Consider the following 22,322-nt stretch of genomic DNA (forward strand, 5'->3'; position numbering starts at 1 on the left):
GAGCCGTACAGCTCTGATCTACCACTAGTCAGCTTACTGCTCTAGTTTCAAGCATCAGTAAGTACAAGCTACTGACAGTTTCAAGCAAACAATTAATAGTTCCCAGCTCTCCATACGCGTTGAACACACCGTGCGGATTAGTTGCGTTTTGCTTTTTGGATCTGGAGGCAGTGATCGTCAGAGTACGCTGTCCACTTACCAAGCTGAAGTGGTAGAATCATGTTTTGTGTTTTTCGTCTCGTGTTTACCCATCTTTTTCTTGGAGTCTTGCTGTTGGGATTCCAGACACATGGACAACTGACTTCTGTTACGAGTGAGTCTATACTTATCTAACTTTGTTTGCAATTATAATAATGGTTGAGTAATTATGAAGTATGTGCCTAGTACCCAGCCAGATAAACCTACTATAGTATAGAGCAATACGATATTAGTACTATAGTAGCACACTAGGAACCGAAAGAAATCCCTTTATTCTTTTTTGCAGATAAATACTGTTGTTGTCATCTATTTGACTGTAACGAGATATTCTTTCTTCATCAAATCATTTTCTCAATGACAATATTTGTGTAATTATTGTGCGCCGATACGTCCCGTATAACTACTTCATCACCTTAATTTACAACTTAAGTTTAACTAATTTCGCAAATGCAAACTTATCTTATGATATTCTTTTACTTGAACTTCTTCGTTAATACTCAACAGGATTAATAAGTTGAGGATGTTTTTTTCCAATACAAAGTATGAAACATATGCATACATGTAAAATACAAGCATATAATATGAGTAAAACAACACCATGGTAATAGCCAGTCCTCGTATAGAGCATATTAAGCAAATGCAGACATGGCGGAAGAGGAGTCACGGTGGATATATTGAGGGAAAAAAACAATGGTGGACTATCCCCTAAAAAAACCCAATCAATTATAATGACATACTTAATCGAGTGAAGAGGTATAACCAGCGTTCAGGAAGAGGGCGAGAAGAGAAGGTAAAAACGCAGGGAATTGTATTTTCCTGCGGTACAACTGCATTTTCAAAGTTAGGCAAAATTCTGACAAATCGAACAATGTGTATGAGGACCAGAATAAGGGTATTGAATTGTTACATCTACCCAGTACTTATGTATGGTAGTGAAACATGGACTTTAGCCTCTGATACTAAAAAGCGTTTGGAAAGTTGCGAAATGTGGTTTCTAAGAAGAATGATGAAAATCCCCTGGACTGACAAAGTTAGTAATGAGGAAGTTCTTACACGAGCTGGAGTGCAAAGGAAAATGATACGTGAGATGTTAATTAGGCAGTTGAAGTTCATGGGTCACATTGCACGTAAAGAAGGCCTAGAGAATCTTGCTTTGACAGGGAAATTGTGGGAAGAAGGAGTAGGGGAAGAAGGAGGATACTTTGGATGGACAGTCTGCAGAAATTGTTGGAAGAGAGAGGAGTGAAAGAACTGGGAGTGGTACTAATACAGAAGGCTAGGAGCCGAGGGTTGTGGAACAGCATGATCGCCAAAGTCAAACGATATGGCACTTAGAGAGAGAGACAACGTATAGCAGGAAAATGTTGTATATGCGGATCCGTTTTAATGATCCACGTAATAGGAGTGGCGAGACGTCACGATCCCGCGAGGCGGGATGGTTTGAATAACTTAGGCAGGTGAAAGTTATTGTATTGAGAGGGAAAGGGAAAATTTTAATACAGAACAATAGTTTGGTGTTTTTGTTTGTGGTATAGAGATTCGAATAAATCATTTTTATTGGGACGATTTGCCATTAGGTTTTTCCAGAGCATTTGCCTTATTTAGTTTATCTCTGGTTTTTTCAATCTAGGGAATCGGTCCGGGCGTGGGGCAAAAAGGCAAAGCCCCATGCAGGTTACGGATCAAAGCAGATCAAATTTAATATTTTGCAATGTTTAATACAACGTCATTATATACCTAGGTGTGAACGTTGACGATTGAGATTGAAATTATGCAATGTTAAGAATATTTACATTTGATATTTTTATTTTGAAAATCAAGAATGAGCTTAAAAACTGAAATTATTTTGATGTTCAAAATTATATAACAAGATTGTTCAAAAAGATACAATTCGAATAAAAGCTGGCTTGGTCGGTCTGGCAAGCTTTCCCATACAGTTTGATATTGATGAAGTCTGTGAGTCATTATCTGAGTAATGAAGGATGAGAATATACGGGCAATGCAGAAGGGTTTTGATTGTTTTTCATTAGTATGGAATTTCTCTACATGCGTGACATTATGATCGCTTGCCCGCTTTGGTTTTGAAGTCCATTTTTGTCAGATTCGTAGCAATTGTATTTTTTTGTTAAAGAATTTTTTTTTTCAATAGTCAGTTTGGGTAAAACACGACTTTCTGGAATCCTGCTACAAGTACCCGCATCCTAACTACCCCCAATTCTAATATCTTTTTTTTTCTTTCTTACTGGGTATAAAAAAAAGACATGGATAGACATACTGAAGACAACAGGAAAGACGCATGGCATAATCAAAAGGGTTGTTGTTGTTAATAATAATATTATCTGTAACCACTTATGGGAGCGTACTCTCTCTAAAAAAACAGTGAATTTTCACTCTATTTTCACTTTCTTGGGAATGACATCAGTGATCACTTGTTTAGGAGTGAATATCGATTGATTTTAGAGTGCTCTTTATTAAGAAAAGAGTTAATGTTCACTCTTTAGACCCCCCCCCCTTTAACTCCAACTTTAGTCCGGGGTTAAGCAAATTTTGCCAGTGTGAAAAGAAAGTGTAATAAGCTTAACCCCGGACAATAGGGGGGAGGCTAAGACCCCCCCCCCCTTAACCCCACCTATAGTCCGGGTTAAGCAAATTTTTGCCAGTGTGAAAAGAAAGTGTAATAAGCTTAACCCCGGACAATAGGGGGGAGGCTAACCCCCACCCCTTTAACCCCACCTATAGTCCGGGTTAAGCACATTTTTGCCAGTGTGAAAAGAAAGTGAAAAAAACTTAACCCCGGACTATAGGTGGAGCTTATACTCTTCCACAATACTGTTACCACCCATTTAATATTGCTCCCAATCCCTTTTTAATTATGTTTTTAAAAGGTTCGTTGTTTTAGTTTAGTATATATCAAATTTAAAACATCAAAGAAAGTAAAGCCCCTCTAAAATGTTGGGAACCCCAAAAATTTGATGGCAGAATTAACATAAGTCAATTTTTGCACTCTCGCAAACAATGCCTCCTGTTCATCTAAGCGTGAACACATACCACACAAAAATGGTACCAAATGATTTGGGATAAAACACTCTTTCATAAGACATATAACAGTTTAATGTTCATCGCTGATTTTTAAAATAATTAGCAATTTTCTAGGTGTAAACTTTTTTTTTTACTCACACTGTATAGTCTCTGTCACGGTCCACGGACTTTAATAATACAATGAACAGTGGTGGAATGATAAAGGCTGCACAGAGATTCGGGATATGTAATATCATGTGTGCACAGAGTATGAATAATGCGTTTTCCTCAATTCTTTAATCCCATTTAGCTTCAAAAGTTTTGATATGCAATATGAAAGAGGATGGCATTGAAGACACATTTTTCAAAACAAATGTGTTTGAAGTCGAATATTGATGAAAGAATACAACATTTAGGTTTTCTGTGCACAACAGAAAACCCAAATTTTATATTCTTTTATCAATATTTGTCTTCAAACACATTTTAGAGGGGGGGGGGGGAATCTTTGTAGAAGTGTGTTTTAAATAACATCCTTTTTCATGTTATGGTACAATTTAAGTGAAATTTTGCCATCAAATTTTTGGCCAATTTGGGGCTCCTAAACACTTTAGAGGGCTTCAACGTAAAAAGAAACAATTATCGTAATGTGAACTGTTTGCTATTTCATCACTGAAACACCATGAGAAAATACACTAAATATTACATTTTAATTGGACAATTCCATTATCAATATAATTTTAATTAGCGAACGCTGTCTGCTTTCCGCTGATTGCCATACATGAATAAAATAGCGAAACAAAGATACATTTGTTCGTTGCTTAGTAACTGCATCAATTAGGACTCGGTGCATGTAACCGTGACAAAATGATGAAATTTATTATTTATTTGGTATATAAGAAAAACAGACAAACTACAGCTTTTCGTCTAGCTTAGTTCCTTAAGCTTCCGCTTATATTATCTGAATTGGGCTTTCTGTTCATTTTGGTGAATTACTCCGAAAATATTTCACTTTTCATTGGTACTTTTCTGTAGTCCCAATAATTTTTTAGTTTTCAAAATTGTAAAACTTTTCGCTGAATGAATTAAATCACTGAGTATACCTAGATATTATTACAAATATACAGGAGTTAATAATTGCATTATTTATCTTTATGGTGCTGGTAAGATCAGGGGCGGATCTAGGGTGGGGGTTCGTTTGTGAGTCAACCCCCCTCCTTTTGCTTGATTTTCTTGAGGGAAAAGAAAACAATTCAGATTTTGTCGATGTATGTATTAAGGTGCATATGGGCCAAAATACGCCACAGAGCTGCCAATTTGTATTTGATTGATCGCAACTTCAAAAGTTCATAACTTTCTTATTTTTAATCAGAATTAACTTTAACTTTGACCGACCTGCTTCAAGTAAAACCAACTTAACATTAGCGGTATAATTCCCCTTTAAGGCAGTCGTATTACTATATTAGGGATCACTTTGTTTTGAGTGAAAATCCACGCTGTAAATAGTGGGATTCACTATCAACAGAGTAACTCAACCACTATACAGGGAAGATTCAGCGATTAGTATTAATACCTGATACAATTCCTGAAAAGTGGCTTTCAAATCCTCTGAATTAAGGGATATTATACGTTATGAAATCGTGTATACACGTATAAATGCAGTGAAACCTTTTTCTGTCGATGTTACCAAAAATAATTTGAAAGATAACGAGTCTAAAGAAATTGAAGGGTACGTGACTTGTTTTAAAGTTAAGTTGTTCTTCTTTTAAAAAAATTGACAGATAACAAGTCTAAAGCAATATTAAAGGGTGATTTAAAAAAAAAAATAAAGTTGTTCTTCTACTAGTGCTCTTTTAAAAATGATGATTTGAATTCATATGAAAACTACATTGTGCTATAGTTGTTTCTTTGATGACCTAGACAATAAATCATGACATTGAGAAGATGTTCTGGAACTACAAGCTCGCAAGATGAGGAAGATGTGAGTTGGTACAGCGGTACCGTCTATGGTACACTCAGCAATCTGTACAAAAACTTCAGTTTGATATGAGTTATAACTTTTAAATTATTATCGATCTAAAGTTAAGATTTTACACCGCCACCGCGTAGATACAAGGAAGGAAAATAGGAACTGCAACAATTAACGAACCATTTCTTGTTTCGGATCTAGGTCGCATCAATACAAATTCAGTTTCAGTTTCAGTTTCAGGTTGTTTTTTCATATTTCACACATTTTAACATGTTGCAATGATTTCACAAAGTAATTGGTTTATATGTGGATTTTATTAAATGAGACAAAAAAAACAACAAAAAGTGAGTACCTCATATCACCTTGCAAGAAATGTTAGTCGATCAACGGCTGGTGAATTGATCATTTCACCAGCCATTCGACTTAGTCGTTCAAGGGGAGGGGCGCGAAGGGAGAAAGGTAGGGGATATTCACAACAACAACAATAAAGTGTGCATTTTAACCCACAAAAAGGAATAGGTCCATTCTGTCATGAAGGAGCTTAGGGGAGTAAAATGTGGAGGGGAGAGAGAGAGAGAGAGAGAGAGAGAGTGAGAGAGGAGAAAAAGAGTGAGAGTAACAATTAGACAGGGAGCTAGAGAACAAGAAAGCCATGAAGCCATGCCCCCTCTTGACTCCCTTCTTCTGGTATCACGTCTCAAATTGGATAAACGCGACCATCCTCGATTCGACTAGAGGCTTGCTCCAGACTTTATATAGTCAAACATATAAGGTTGCATAGGGCTGGGTTTGTTATTGGGTTTAAAGTTACGTACAGCCTGTAATTACGGTTGGAATCAGCGTTAATTATTACGTCATATTTCCCCTGTCTATATTACATTGACATGGTCAAATACGCTATTGAAACAGATTGCAAGATCAATCCAGTGGATACAAAGCGTTGTAATATTTCACAAGTTTATTCTTATCGACACAAAAGTTCTTGTCTATATACTTATCTCTTCTTTTTTCTTTTCTTTTTTTGCTCGTCATAATGTGTAGTACAAGGTTGATAATGATTTTGTCTCATTAACCACTGGTAGCCACATCAGGATTAATGTTGCTCTTCCTGTGTGCCCCGTGAGTATCACTACCCCAGCATTCCCAGGTAACCATTCAATTCACCTGTGTCGAGAGAGACAAATGTGGGCAAAATACCTTATACAAGGACATGAAATTGTGGGCACCTATAAATCGCATTTCTTGCTTATTAAAGAGTCGAGAGACTTTACCAATACACCACTGTGCTCTTTAACACAGATATACTTCATTTCTCATTTTACAGCGGATGAATTCGGTCTGATAACGACGCAACAACCGGAAGGGGATTTTTGGTGCACCGGAAGTGATGTTAGCTATGACCTGGATGATCTTTGTGACGGAACAGCAATTTGTCCTCAAGATGATGACGAATTTCTGTGTAGTAAGTTTTATTTTTATGTTTCAACTTTTATTGTCTTCAGTCAAATCCTTGCCAGATCCCCTGGGACACTGAACGTCCATGACCTACGTATGTATACATAAACGTTTTAACGTCCCTAGGAGGTTTTGTGAATATCTTAGGAACGCCCGATCCCTAAGAAATATAAATTGTTATTGGGATATAAACGTTCTATAAAGATTTTAACGCCCCTGGACGTCTTGGTTACGTTGTGTGTTTGGTGGATCTTTTGGTGGATTAAACAATAATAACTATTGATATCTTAATTCCTGGACCCCAAGGAAGAACAGCTTTGTTATATTAACAAAGCTGAATGGGCTTTCCAGCCATTCACTATATTATTGAATTTTACTATGTACATGCATTTTCTTTGTATTGTTTTTAATATTGTGATGGAAAATAAATACCAATACCAATACCAAAAAATCAAGGTAGATACATACTTTTTTGGTGTAGCGTGGATTCAATTGAGCGAGTGCTTATTAGAGATGATATTACATGGACGATTTTTTATCCTGTACCTTGAACTCACAGCTTTATAATTTTATTCAAGGAATTCTGAACTGGGTAAATTAATAATATATTTTGCCACGTTTAAAAGGTTATTATATTAAACACACTCTGCGACGAAATAGGAAAGTGAATGGTGAGAACACTTTGACTTCCGACGACTTGCGGCCTTGACGCTACAGTTGCTACAGTTCAATAAGCGCATGGCGACTTGTCATGTCTGTTGCACACGAAGCGTCATTTGTTGACGCAATCGTTCGTCATTCCCTGACGTATGGTTGCGTCAGAGACTTGTGGTTTGACGCACGATGGGAGAGTGGCATTGAGCACAGAGTAAATGTAAAATGATTAGTGCAAGTATGGTATTGAAATAATGGCTCTTCGACTAATTGCCTTCTGAAACTTGATTAGAACAGGTAATAACGCAATGAAAGCTACGCCTTGTGTTCAGCAGGCATATATAATTGTTTACGTTCATATACACTTTCGTACACTCTAACAACTGAAATGCTAGATACTTTACGTTTCCTACCGCCGCACTGAATTCCTATTATACATGCAGATTTGAACTAAAAGCAAGAACATTAGGGTGAAGGAAATAAAGTCAATGAGGCGTGTTGAGAACTTTGATAAAATCAGAAGTTTCTCGTTATGACGATATTATTTAAGGATTTGGAATTACAAAGATGACCCATTTTCTATAGAAATGAAAAATGGTTCAATCATGCATCTGAAAATGATATCATTATCATTGAATTTGCTAATGGATACCATTAGATTAAAGATGGAGGAAATTAGAAGTAAGAGAAAACTTTTATATTGGGTCTAAAATTAAATTCTGAAAGGAAGCATACATTTTCCAGATAATGTGGGGGGGGGGGGAGAAATTTTTTTGTCTTCATCATCGACCAATAATATCAATCTGATGGCTTAGAAGCTTTTACCCATACATCAAATAAAGGCTTCGTTCTCCTTTCCCCTGAAGCAGAGAGAAGGAACTTTATACAAAAATATCTTCACCAACTTAAAATAGGACTTTTTAGTTGCTGTTGATCCGGATCGATCAACGCAGACTTATACAAACATCAAAAGGAGCGCCATTTCTTCAGTACACAGTTGCAATTGATATCAAGATGCGATCGATTTGAATCAATCGCAATGGAATGCTTTTAAAACGATGCACTGGTAACGGAGTGGCATTTAAACACAAAAGAGAAATGGGACAAAAAAGATATGCCAAAAACTAGCTGGGAATATTGCTGAAAAGCATGTACTCGTGAATGAGATTACGCGTCATGTACGTCGATTGGGTGCTTCTATATAATATTTTCTCCTTTTCTTATACATTACTTAGCTTTTAGAAGGTCTACACATTTTATGCGAATAGTTTGAAGCATATTAAGAATATTGACAGAATGGAGGTAAAAAAAAAATTAAATTGCACGTTTGTGCATTTGTGTGTGCAGGTGAAGGTAAAGTAATATTATTGGCTGCAAATCGTTTGTGTCAATAACTTAATATTTCTCTTAATAGATTCAAATCATTTTGGATATTTGGTTTATTTTATAGCTGCATCTTTCAATTTCATTTTCAGAGTTATAAGGTGAAACATAAATTAGTTGTAAAATAAGCCGTCCAAAACAGACCTTCCTATGTAAACAATCTCACGAATTTAGTTCAGGTTTATCATCTCGGTTTCAATTATAGAAAACATCGCATTTTTATTTGATGCCAGTTTTGCATCAATCGTTTTTTAAAATTAAAGAACCGATCTGGAAATTGTAGGTACCCCTGGGCAAAAGAATTGCAGTAATATTATTGTTCTATCCAAAATGCTGGATTGTGATTGCCTCTAAAGTGTTGGGAGCCCCGGCACCCAATCTCGTTTGATAACCTTTCCTTCTCACTGTGTTTACAAACTAGTTTGACCTGCATTTCAGCGGTTATACTCTTCTAAAATCGTTCAATGAAATCGACCAGACATTGGACACTGATTGCAAAAGAAAATCAATAAAGTTGTTCATAAGTTTGTGTTTAAAGACGCCATATGCTTTTTCAAGAAGATATGTTTGTTGAAGTAACCGAGAAGGTTGCTATTTTTTTGTCGCAAACAAATAACGATTCACAACTTTCAATCACCTACTGGTGAAATAATTGTGTTCATATACGGAACTACATCTGTCTCGCTTGAAAAAGTTTTCTCTTTATTTTTAGAACTAAAATTGTCGCATCACACTTTGTTGAAATTCTTCGTAAATTTGTTTCTTCTTCAGACATCACTCGGCACTTGATTTTTTTCTTTTGAGCTCGATGTTTGTGAAGTAGTTTTATCTCTATTTTGAAGATTGAAGGTAAATCGAATCAGAGAAAATAAAAAGTCACACGATCTCGAAGAGTTTAAAGAAATAAAACACGCCGTAATGGCATATTTCGTGTGATCTGTTTATTCCATGATATTGCACTTAACTGTTTAAGTTCCGAGCAAGGCATTGATCTGTATCACATAAAAGTTTTCAAGTCAAAACTTCATTTTTTCTTTACCATGTTAAATCGGGCTCAATACAAGTCCATGAACGTTTTGTTCTCTTTATTTTTTTTACGAGTTTCATGCCAGAAAGATTCTATCCGAGTCCTTACCCCGTGAAAGTCTCATTTTAAATGGCTTTTGATCAATATGTCTTTCAAATCGTTATAAACATGGAAACGGAAATCGTTACACGAACCTTGTCAAGAGAAAAATGATGACCTTTACTTTAGAGAAAAAAAGTGACTGCTTCAGGAATAGCGGGTAAAAATGGACCTCGTGACGCGTGATTTCTTGTCAATTATCCAAAACGCATTTAGGTCAGTAAATGAAAAGCCTATAGTTATTCAGTTGAAGTAAAATAAAGAGGACAATGCAACCATATCATGACTTTTTTCTTCGATGAAAATAATATATAAGCCTCCAACAGTGAACATCGATCACTTTACGTTTTTTTCCACGATTCTTGTTCACTATTACTTTTAGTTTTACAAGACACTACAACAGTTCTGAGAGAGAGAGAGAGAGAGAGAGGAGACAATAATTAATTGGCAACAATAGTCAAGTATGACTTACTGCTATCAAATTATAACGAAAGAAGAAAGAAGCTCAAGAAGAACCTGTAATAAATGTATCGAACAAAGCAGTGCAATCACTAACATACATACAAATTGCTTTTGATGCCTTTGATATAATAATAATAATCTAATAGTCCACTCCAAATTTTATTAAACCGAAACGGAAATTCTTTTTGCCCAATTGATCGTGAGCCCGGCAGCCACTGAGCAGCGCTAAATCAAATCAAATATTGCTTAATGCGCTTTACATGACAAATTATTGCTGATGACAAATAATAAAATACGGGAAAGAAATACAAAGGACATTCAGTTATTCGATTTCAATTTCAATTTTAATTTATTCATGTTTCCAACAAAACATTACGAATCAATTATAAGCATTTAAAACAATTAACTAATCCGTAACTACAAAAGGAACTACAAAATAGGGGAAAGAAAAAGGGGGTGCCAGCAGAGATGAGAAAGGGACAAGACAATGCTTTACACGACAGAGATAGAAGAACACGGTCATAATACAAAGAGTAGACAATGACACAAAGAAGTGAAAGATCGGGGGTACAGAAAATAATAAAAAATGACGAGCTGCATGTTGGGTTGAGAAGAAGATAAGGAAAGAGAAATGCGGGCTAGAAAGGAAATAAGCATGAGAAGGCACAATATAATATATCAAATTACATTATTGAAGAGAACGTTTTTAAATTTCTTTTAAAAGAGTTAATCGAGGTGGAAAAAATGGAGGGTGTTCCGTATTTTGGAACCGTATTGAGAGAAAGTACACTCATCCATTTCGAGTTGAGACGTGGAAATCGGTGGAGTGTAGGATCATATGAAGAGCTTAGTTGTATAATTTGGTTTACATTTCCTTCTGCATTTATTTTATAGAATGCTGGTGAAACGTTAAATACAATACCTTTTTCACGGGTAACCAACGCAATTGTTAGAGCAAGGGAGATGAAGAGTCGTGCCTTTCTCTGTCTCAAGCAACTCAGGCAACACGATTTTGGAGTCCCTCAAGCCTTTAAATATCGGTCACTTCGTCCCTATTTTCACGAAGTGACGGTAATGAATGAAATCTTTTTCAAGACTAGGGAAATTGCAAAATCCTCCGACTAAGGATCATACAACATGTTGGCATGCACTGGAAGTGCTGTATTCCTAATTCAGAAAATGAATCACAACCCTGTAATATTTTTCGGAATTACGAAAAACCTTCGGAATAAAGAGCCCTATTTCACTTTCGGAATTACAAACCTTCTGAATAACGCAACAAATGTTCGTTATATTGTTATCGTGATCTGACATTAATTACTGCAGCGATATTCACTACAAGAGGCTTGATTTCAACAAACATAACGGTTCTTGCTTGTTTTTTAAGGTCAAGTTTCGGGGATAAAGTTATAGTTATAGGTATAGTTTTAGGCCCAGTGTTATAAGGAATTTACTCTCATCAAAAATAGGGGTTACAAATCTTCTCTATGTTCCACTCATATTAGGTATCACTTCGTTTTGGAGTTGCATCCACTCCAAAATATCTTGAAATCAACTCTAAAGTAGTTGCTTGAATTATTCTTTCGAGAGTGGATTCAATAATGAAAATTATAATTATAATAATAACGATAATAATAATAAAACAATAATATTAATGACAACATTTTTCTAAGTTTATATAGCGCTTAATACATGGACGAAGTTTCTAAACGCTTTACAGACATATTATGCCATTGTGTTCGGGCTTGCCTGCACACAGTGTATGCATATTTTCTAATCCTAGGGGAGTTTTCCAGCCGGGCGCCATTTTACAGATCCGTATAATGATGAGCAAACTGAAATAACTGTCGCATTAGGCAATCCACTCTTTTAGGTATTTGGGGGTGACAATTCACGCTCCAAGGAGCTTGGAGCGTGAATTACTACCGAACGAAGCGATCCTCGCTTGGAGCGTGAATTTCCACCACCAAACGAAGCGATCCTTGATATCACTCCTAAGCAGACAGGATTGCCATTCTTCTGCAATCGCGTGTGCAAGATTGACCAGCTAGCTACAGTCCCCAGAGCATGGTGTTCTACTATTTATTTACATTTTAATTTCACCTAACATTTTTTTGTTTGATGCCGCCATCCTAGCCAAGCATCGCTCATGATTTCGGTCTCCTGCACTTTTTCCACGGATATAGTTCGGATAATAATTAATACTTTGAATTTATAATAATATGTGATAAAAATATTAAATTTCGTTATGATATGTTTATATGTAAATATGAGTTTGACATGAAGATATTATTGTTTGTATATTTTTTTTAAATCATACCTTAAGTTTTTATGTTCTTTGTTATTGAGTCATTATATGGACCAATGGAGAAATAAAATAAAAAGCATGAACCAACTCAATAAGTCAAAATTAGTCAAGTGATGAAGACTTCGATATTTTTTATCTCATTTCTTTAAATCAGGTGATAAAGACTTCAAAAGTTGCAAAACACCCGAACAGATGCGCTGCTTCAACACAACAGGAACATGTGTTCAGTTGACATCCATATGTGACGGAAAACCAGACTGTGCTGATCAAAGCGACGAGATATATTGCGGTAGGCCATAAGCTTGATTAAATAAATCTTATTTCAAAAGAAACTTTATCAAGAGTTGAACAAACGAATGAATCACTGAAAATTAATAGATAAGTGAATGAATGGATTTATTAATTAACAGAGATAAAAAAAAAAAGTATTAAAAAATGGTGAATTAATTGATAAATTGATAGATTTATGAGATGAAACGGTAAGTTAGAAAACAAAATTATTTAGAAAAGTGAATCGACAAGTAAATTTTTAAATTAATAAATGATTGACTGAATAAACAAAAAATTTAAGAAGAAAAGAACATAGCCAACGAAATTAATAAGTTAGTGATTGAATGAATAAATGGTTAAACGAATAACAAAAGAAGAAAATACCTGTAACATAAATAAACATAAATAATAAATCATTAACATATTAATGTTACTTCATTTCGCTACAGAGGCAGTAAATTGTAGTAGTACATGCTCGTTTTGCTCGAAGGTTGGAGCGTCATGTGACATGAACGGACTAATCAACAACCTGGGATCTTTGACGCTCCCGTCAACAATACGATACTTGTAAGTAAAGACTACCGTGATGGCTCTGATATTGTCTTAACACTTTATTCATTTATTTAATTACTTATCTATTTAATCAATTTATTATTTGTTCCTATATTTATCTATTCAATTCTTATTCAAAATACAGGAAAGGAACATGTAGAAGCAGCAATGCTTTAAAATTACGCTTTGCAGTGTACATATACTAGATACAATGAAGCAAATGAAACAAATTAAATACATGAAATACATGAATATATGCAAAGTAAAGCAGTGTGGAAACAGAATGTGAACGTAAAACAATTTGTGTAACTGCATGTAACTTTCTGGACATTTCACTTTAACAAAAATGTTTCTTAAGTACGTGCAGAGTACATCTATTGTGTATTTGATCACAACACGTTCTTGACATAATGTTTCACGTCCTTATTACGTCGTTATTACGTCTTTACTACGCTGAAACACGATGTGTCCAAAATCTACATCGTGCTGAAAAAATAATTTCTTAGGATTAGTGGAAATCAACTATTTCAGGAGTGATAGTCGGGATCACTTCGTATTGAAGTTGAATTCACTCCAAATTATCATGGAAGCTACTTTGAAGAAATGGTTTGGATCAAATTTTCGAGAGTGGATTCGAATATTTTAAGCGTGAGGTTTACTCCATCTCTCTCTAAAAAAACGACATCTCTTATACTTTTAATATTACTCGTGAAAAAGTCAAACTCCAATCCTTTACACTAAGAGAGGTGAAATTATGTGCTGAATATTAATGTAGCTCCTACCATGTTTGACATCGTGACAATTCATGAAAGGCATTATATTTGAGAGCACATGTTATTACTCATCTTGTTATATACTACTTTGTAGAGTTTAAACTTTCTTATTCTTTACTCAGCATACGTCATATATCTGCCCATAGATTTAACAGATAGGATCAGAACGTATAGAGACGAGTAATACCAACAAATGCCTTTTCGTTGGAAAAACGTGAGACTTGTAGACTACAATATTTTATTGTCCGCCAAGTGGGCGAGTAGGACAGAATCTACAAATGAGAAAATAGATTTGACTTTAACGTTCGCGTGCTTTATCATAAAAATTACATCTTCCGAAATCGTTAACCTTTTAGCAAAACACGTCGACCAGATAGAATTACAAATTTCCGCTTCATGTTCGTGTTGATCACAAATTGACAGGTAGACTAATTTAAATGGAGGAACAGTCAATATTTGATCATTACGATTACTCATTTTATCAGGTAATGATCATTAGAGCTTTAGAAAGACGTATATGTGTAATCATGCTTTTCACAATTATTATCTCTTCACCCAATCTCGACGATCCAATTTCCCTTAATGGAGAAGAATTGATAGACGTATTTGTTTAAACACACTAAAATGTTATAATTATCGTTGGGAAGGTCCAATTTAAGCCGAAATATCTTTGACGATGTTAAAGTTTTCTAATGTCATGTAGATGTGATGCAAAGATTGTCCTACAAACCATTTGATTAGAGTTTAAAAAAAACACAATTACTAAATAAAAATACATGGTTATAAGTTATAAATCTAGCTCCTATGATACCCTAACTCTGACTCTTAGCAAGGACTAAACCTTGTCCCTAACCCCTATCCTAGACCTCACCATTACTCATAGCCTTACCCTAACTCTAACCTAAAAGGGATCCGGTAACTTCGTCTTAGATCCTTTTAAAAGAATCCTTGATTTAGCTCATGCTGTAGTGATAATTATAAACATTTAGGTCAGTCAGGAACCCCATGACTTTTACAAGCCGATCGCCTGTCTGATTATCAAGATATTTATGATTGAAAATCGAAATCAAATTTTGCGTTTGCCAAACGGTTTTCATAACACTACAGTCAACTGGGGAAAACAAGTATGGTAAAACCGGTCACTCAAAGGTTTTAACTTTTTGAGGCACTTCTTGATCACATTGAAGCGATTTTTTTAGGGCTTCAGTATAACACAATTTCACAGACATTGATAACACGTAGGGCCGTTCATCTCAGATTTAACATTGTTAAACAATTCCTTTAACGCGTATACATTGTCCTGATGCATATAAGTAATTAATATTCTGCAGTCTAGGCTTCCATTTTAGTCACAGCAAATCGCAGTCACAAGAAGAATGAAACAAGACTATGTCCCTAGGGAAGCCCTCTTATTACCTCGAGAGATCCGTCTATTATACTACCTATTAAAAAAACCCGTTTATTTTCAGGGTAGTTCATGAGGGTGAGATGATAGCACTCAATAAATATCGCTTTCACTATTGACCTTGGATATGCATTAACTCCTGCGGGCGGATCTATTTTGGGTGAAATGAATGGAAGAAGGCAGATTTTGTAATTTACGTGAAATAAATATGCTTCACGACTTTTACCAGATTTCTGTTTTTATATTTTATTTTACTGAATTGAATTAAATTGGTTTATCCAAAAAAAAAATGACATGCAGCTCAAGGCTGGTAATTGTCTGTTTTATAGAGTAATTGACATTTGCATTATAATAAAAACATAAAAAACACAAGCAACATAACAAAATAACAGTGGTAACATCTCATAGCAATATTTATAAGATTTAGAAAGATGTATCAAAGATGTGGATAAGTAGTTATGAAAATAGTTTAGGCAATGTCATCAAATATTCAAGGGTAAATTCAATTCAGCATGTATAGGAATATTAGGCTTATTGAACAAAGATATCACTTTAGACAAACAATTTTAGTTGAGTAAAGCCCGCGGGAGTTAATGCATATCTAAAGTGTACCGGTGTGTTGGCCCAGTCAGTAGACCGTCCGCCTCACAACCGGGAGGTCGTGGGTTCGAACCCCGGTCGCGTCAAACCAAAAGACGTTAAAAGACGGGAGTTGCTGCTACCTTGTTTGGCGTTCAACAATAAGGAATAGAGCAACGTCGATCTGGAGCTGCTCAGTGGCAGCCGGGCTCACGATCAATTGCGCAAAAAGAATTTACATTTTCGGTTTAACTTAATGCAAATTTGGAGTGGACTTTAAAATATTATTATTATTATTATCATCAATATTATAATTACACAGAATGATAACAAATAAATGTGGAGAACCATCGACAATGGGTAATGAAAGAAATGAAATCCAATCGCAAAACAAAACCAAAGCAGTTTCAAAAAGTCAACTCCCCTCCCATTAATGCAGTTTTTTGCCCCGTCTCTCAGATAGTACTTCTAGATTACCCAATTTAAATCCTTTTTTTTTTTTAAAGTATAGGGGATTGCTAAAAACCTTTATGAAAATGTCCCCTCTTTTCTAGTACAGGATGGCCCGTAAGCAATACAATTTTCACGAACGAACAGTTTGCCGTTAATTAATCACCCATAACATTATCTATACATCATTGACAGTTTGGATTTACGTCGTATGTATCGTACACATCATTCACCCACTTCTTTCATCTGTAAGCCTCATTGTTTAAAGGTTATATAAGCTGGACGTTGAATTTTATTCGATAAAAAAAAATTCCTTTAAAATCTGTTCAAAATGATGAATATAACAAATTCTTATATTTTTTATGATTTTCTTATGATTTGCACTTGTTTGCAGGAAACTCACGAACTTCTCCGACCTACAGTATGGATTGCCAATCACTCAAGCCGAGTATCCTCTTTTGACAAGACTGTAAGTATATATATGAACGCCTTAATTACTCGCCGTTTTATACCTAGATTTCGAGTTTTACTTCGAGATTTTGAGTTTTACGATTGATTTGACATACTGATTATTTGAATTACACAGAGCTTCCCTATACCGATAGAACATTAAACATAATATATTCCCTATGAATCATACATCATTATGCAAGGAAGCACTTTTAATTTAGCGAGAGAATAGGGCAGAAAAAACACCGTTATTAAATCAAAAACTAACCACAGTTAATTAAGAATGATAGTTACGTCACTTTTTATTGTTTAGAAATTTCTTGTCATACAAATTGTCTCTTAATTAACTGTGCTACAAACCTGGGGTGTTTTACAAAACTTGTCATCAGTGACAAATGACAGTTTTTGTTATAAGCTACTGAAATCCTTGCTTCTGATTGGTTATCAGCAGATTTGTCACTGATTTTAGCCATATTTTAGCCATATTTTAGCCATATTTCATTGGAAAAAAGGCTTAGTGAAACGGGTCCCTGTATAGTGTATTTACTTTGATGTACTATTTCAACAGGTATAAAACACGTTAGAGCGGCATATAACATACCCACTTTGTAATGACTCTGAGCGTTGTAATTAAATCTCTGGATTGTAATCAATTATACCAGCATCTTTATCATCTTATTTCCCATGTAGCTTGGGTCCTTAGGTGTTATTAACCTAATTAGAGATTTCTTTCGATGAATAGTCCTCAATAAACGGAGATTAATTACACCGTAGAGTGCCGACAGACGAGATCGAGGTTGGTCTAAGGGGTTAAAAAGATTTTTTTTAAATCAATAATGGAAGACACTATTTAGATTTTAATACCGTTAAGTGCATGGTCTCTGACAATAACAGCGCATTTTCTCCGTGTAATATAATGCCCCGTTTGATTAAGTTATTAAAAAAATTATCTTGATACAAAGTCAGAACTGCGATAAAGACCTTTGTTTTAAGGATGGAAAATTGATGTTAAAAAATGCATGTCTTGTGCGCTAAAGGAGTGCCTCATTAATTACGCTAAAATAGCAAAACAACGAACCGTCGTGTAAGCTGTCCTTCGCTTATTTTTCCTCGTTTTAAATTTCTGATACAATCATAAATAAATCCATCTGATGATGCACAGTACAATAGCCTTTCTGATATATCTTTCGTATGGCAATATTCTTTAAAAAAGACAACAAGAAAGAAGAGATGATGCACATGGATAATGCCTGACATATAGTTTTGTAGAAGATCACTTTATTCAATAACAAACCCATGCAAAGGAACACAGTGCATATCAAAAGTATTTTCACCTACGTCATTCAATGATTAATGACATGCAGGGCAACAAAGACAAACTGGAATATACAGTATGAGAATTATTAACAGAAGTGTTCAAGCTTTAGAAAAGAATAGTATTCAAGAACCTATCAAATATCAATAACAATAATGTTGATGATGATGAGGGTGATGTTACTACTCATGCTGCTACTACTACTACTACTACTACTACTACAACTGCTATTACTACTACTAGCATTACTACTACTACTAATACTATTACTACTACTACACGTATCAATGTATCAATGATTATAATTTTGTTCTATTCTATGCATTCTTCTTAACAGACTTTTATCCGGGAATGGTATATCTGCCATCGGGCAAGGTGTGTTCGAAAAAATGACATCTTTACGAACTTTGTGAGTATATACTAGCCGAGGCCTTGTATTCTGCTTTTTAAGTGTCATCCATTTTAATTCCAATAACCCCCCCCCCCCCCAAAAAAAAAAAAAAAAAAAAAAAAAAAAAAAATCTATATCTTGGATTGTAAAAAGCGCGCACTGCTTAAACAAATATATATTCAAACACTAAATTGTTTATCTAAATGTTAACAAATATTGATTTGCTTGACATACAGTGCGTCCCAGAAAAAACGAAACCGAGAATTATCGACATTTTATCATAACTTAATCAAAATTATAATTAATAAATGACACATATTTGTAAATCTTAGATCCTCATCTTTCATGTGATGCAACTCATATGATGCATTTTTCACGCATGAGTGATTAAAAACAATTTGAAGAGAGGGTTCCAAAAAGTCGTTTGGCGGGTGGTATCGGAATTTCAAAGAGATAAACACATTTCTAAAAAGTTCATTTCCTGCTCTTTAATATGACACTTTAATCAGGAAGAATGAGCAAGGAATAACAAAGGTCTGTTTGTTTAAAGTAATGCTTGCATTTCCATAATTTGATTAAACGAAGTCGTTTTTACTGACTGCTTGCCGTAGCAACAAACAGAGTTGACAAAAGACTTAACTCCGTTTTGTTGACGATCAACCATGCACAAAGAAGGCAAAAGACTTGATGCATGGCTGATCGTCAACGATCATTCTGAATCGATAGTAATTTCCATTAAAACTTTCTCATTCCCCCGAACCATCCATAATTGCGTCTAAATTTCAATTATGGAATGACGTTACTGAAGCCGCTGGAATAAAGCCTGATATATTGTAATTTGTATATCAATTATTAATTATATTTTAATTAACGGTCAATATTGGCGATCAGGCACCAATAATGGCTCGTAAAATGTTAATGAGAGTGCAAAGTGATTAGGATGAACGCAATGGAGTTTTGTCTCCTCTTGGAAGGGAGACAAAGAAAGGCAATCACTCGCATGGTATTGAAATCTTTTAGTTCTATTCATACTTGATATGACACAAAGTATGCTTTTAGGTCTGTAATCTGTTCTTTCAAATTCAAAGACTCGAGGGTTGAGTAAACGTTTTTTGACGGACTGAAAAAATAGAGTAATACATGGCAGTATAATAAAATAGTTTTTAAAAACATCTTTCTCATACAAAAGTACATGGAACATACCACTGCCTAAGACTTAGTGGACAGTAACCACACATTCACCTATATGCAAAATTATGTGAGCAATTGGGAAAAAGTCGGGTATTTGGTGTGTACTGTTAGGCTTGAGAATCATCTTAATAAGAAGAAATTGATTTAGTCTTGCTGAATATCACATGCACTGTACACAGAAATGCATACGTGGGACAACAATATGTTTTGATTTATACCTTTCAGCAATCTTAGAGTAAATATTAACAGGGGCATTTTCTACTATGATATTCTTCCAAACTAACACACACACACACACACACACAACAAAAAAGCACCAAAAAAAAATCACCTTTATTAGAGGTCAACCCTTTCTTTCTAGGGGTGTTAGGAATCACCTCGTTTTAATATATTAAATACTACATGTCTAAGAGGTAGGCCTACATTGATATGCACGACTATCCGATAAGTGTTATTAAAAGTACGAAGATACACCGAAAAATGGTTACCTGTACTTTTACAGAATAAGAAGATTACATTACCATTTATGTAGAACACTTGATAGGCGAATTCACAAAATGTTAAGTAGGCCTATTCATGTATCTATTTCTATATACCTGCCCCTGACGATTCCCCCTATTTCCGTACTGAAATATTGAGTAGGCCTGCCTGTATATTTTTTTAATGATCCTCATGAACCGTGTTGTATTTCGAGTGGAGATCTCATTCAGCTAAGGTTTCATAATGGGGGTCAGGTTCATTCCCGTGTATGTATTTTGGAGGTCAGGGCCCCGTCTTTTAAAGGTAAAGACCAGTATTGGAAACGCCCCTATTTCAAAAAATGAAATGGAAGCTCTCATTACCAATCATGTGAAAGAATATGTTTTGATTAATACATGATGATAAAAAATTTGCCGGGAAACCGCCTACTAATTCATATATTTGGTAAATTTGTTTCTCTCATGGTCTGTGAGAGATATAGGGTAGTCCCATAATCTTTCTGTGTATAGTTCTTGTAACTTTACGAAGAATGGGCCAAATTTCTTATCATTTTGATGATTCCAGAACCTTGCAGATGTTAGATGCTAGATGATCAACCTTTTCTGATCGATTCCACAACGTTTCTTTCACAATGCAATCGCATGACCATAACTGGTCTTTACCTTTAAAGAGTAGCGATTGATACGGATCAATCGCAAGTCTGTTTGCAGTCTCCTATCTCTTACGTACATAGATGCGATGGATATCAATCGCTTATCGACGGATATTCTCAAACTGCAAACAAGCATTAAAAGCCTAAAATTGGTATGTTGAAAAACTGTTAATTTTTTGCAAAGACAGACAATTTATCTATTTGATTCTTAACAACGTCTAAGTCATCACTTCCGACTGATTCATTGCAACGTTCTGTTTCCCTACTCGTGTCCAGGCGCTTACGCGGGGGGGGGGGGGGGGGGGGGGTCGACCCCCTTCATTTTTTTTGGCCAAAGGGTGACCAACAAAAGTGACCGTACCCCCCCCCCCGCCCCTAACTGAACGAAATATCGGTCGGCCAAATTTTAAAATTTCCGGGAGATGTGCTTTGCAGTCCACGCAAATCTAAAAGTCCCAATTGTTCGGTGCAAAAGGAAGGACTTGAACACTCGGAGAAGGGTAACTTTTTCCAGAGACAAATATTTTCAGTCAGAGTTTGATCGGTAAGAAGATTCTGATACATTGGAACATTTCAAATGACCCCATTTTGTAAGAGCTAATACATAGGTTTATGACCATTATTACCGAATACTTATATAAATAATTTGTTTTTAATTCAAATTTACGTATACACTCACAAAATAGCGTGTACACATATATATATATATATATGTATATTTCTTTTTCCACCTAAAAAAACCAAAACAAAAAGAAAATGGGGGGGGGGGGGGATAATGATGTCATGTTACATTACCGATCCCCGTCCTTTTATTTATTTATTTATTTTTTTGGTTTTGTTTGTGCTATCCTGACAAACCTGCTCGTGGTAAATTACGAAGGTTTCTCGGGGGGGGGGGGGGGAGGGATTCCCTTATGTCTCTCAAAAGCGGCTTTTTGTGATACCTCAATTTTATCTCGAAATAGACAAAAAACGGCGGCCAAAATGCATTCAATATTATTCACATGCTAACGAGCTTTATTTTCGAATTTTGAAATAAATACTGAAATTAATGGGCTGAAAGATTAATAAAATGTGCATACAGTGTATGTTAAGCAATAATATATTGTGTTTACTTATAAATTCTAAAACGTGTATATGTTTACAGAAAACAACATAATCACTGATCGAGGTTAGATACAGATTTAAGCGAAAGTCCATCATTGTGGTGCGTTCACTGCGTTAATCCGTAACAAAGGTTGAGA

General features: G+C 35.2%; 1 protein-coding gene across 3 annotated transcripts in view; it reads left to right on the forward strand.

Annotated features, from left to right (window-relative positions):
- Positions 1-22,322, forward strand: part of LOC100888395 (G-protein coupled receptor GRL101-like) — a 38,473-nt gene continuing 16,151 nt past the window's right edge. The window contains exons 1-6 of one of the 3 annotated variants that reach the window (XM_030982292.1): positions 1-313; positions 6,507-6,644; positions 12,725-12,859; positions 13,290-13,407; positions 16,994-17,068; positions 18,702-18,773. In XM_030982292.1, the coding sequence (XP_030838152.1) occupies positions 220-313; positions 6,507-6,644; positions 12,725-12,859; positions 13,290-13,407; positions 16,994-17,068; positions 18,702-18,773 (632 nt within the window). In that variant the 5' untranslated portion in view covers positions 1-219. The remainder of the gene's footprint in view (positions 314-6,506; positions 6,645-12,724; positions 12,860-13,289; positions 13,408-16,993; positions 17,069-18,701; positions 18,774-22,322) is intronic. The other 2 variants (XM_030982294.1, XM_030982291.1) reach the window with 2 other exon arrangements.

The sequence above is a fragment of the Strongylocentrotus purpuratus genome, unplaced genomic scaffold (genome assembly GCF_000002235.5).
Source record: "Strongylocentrotus purpuratus isolate Spur 01 unplaced genomic scaffold, Spur_5.0 spur5_scaffold_12, whole genome shotgun sequence".
NCBI lineage: Eukaryota > Metazoa > Echinodermata > Echinoidea > Camarodonta > Strongylocentrotidae > Strongylocentrotus > Strongylocentrotus purpuratus.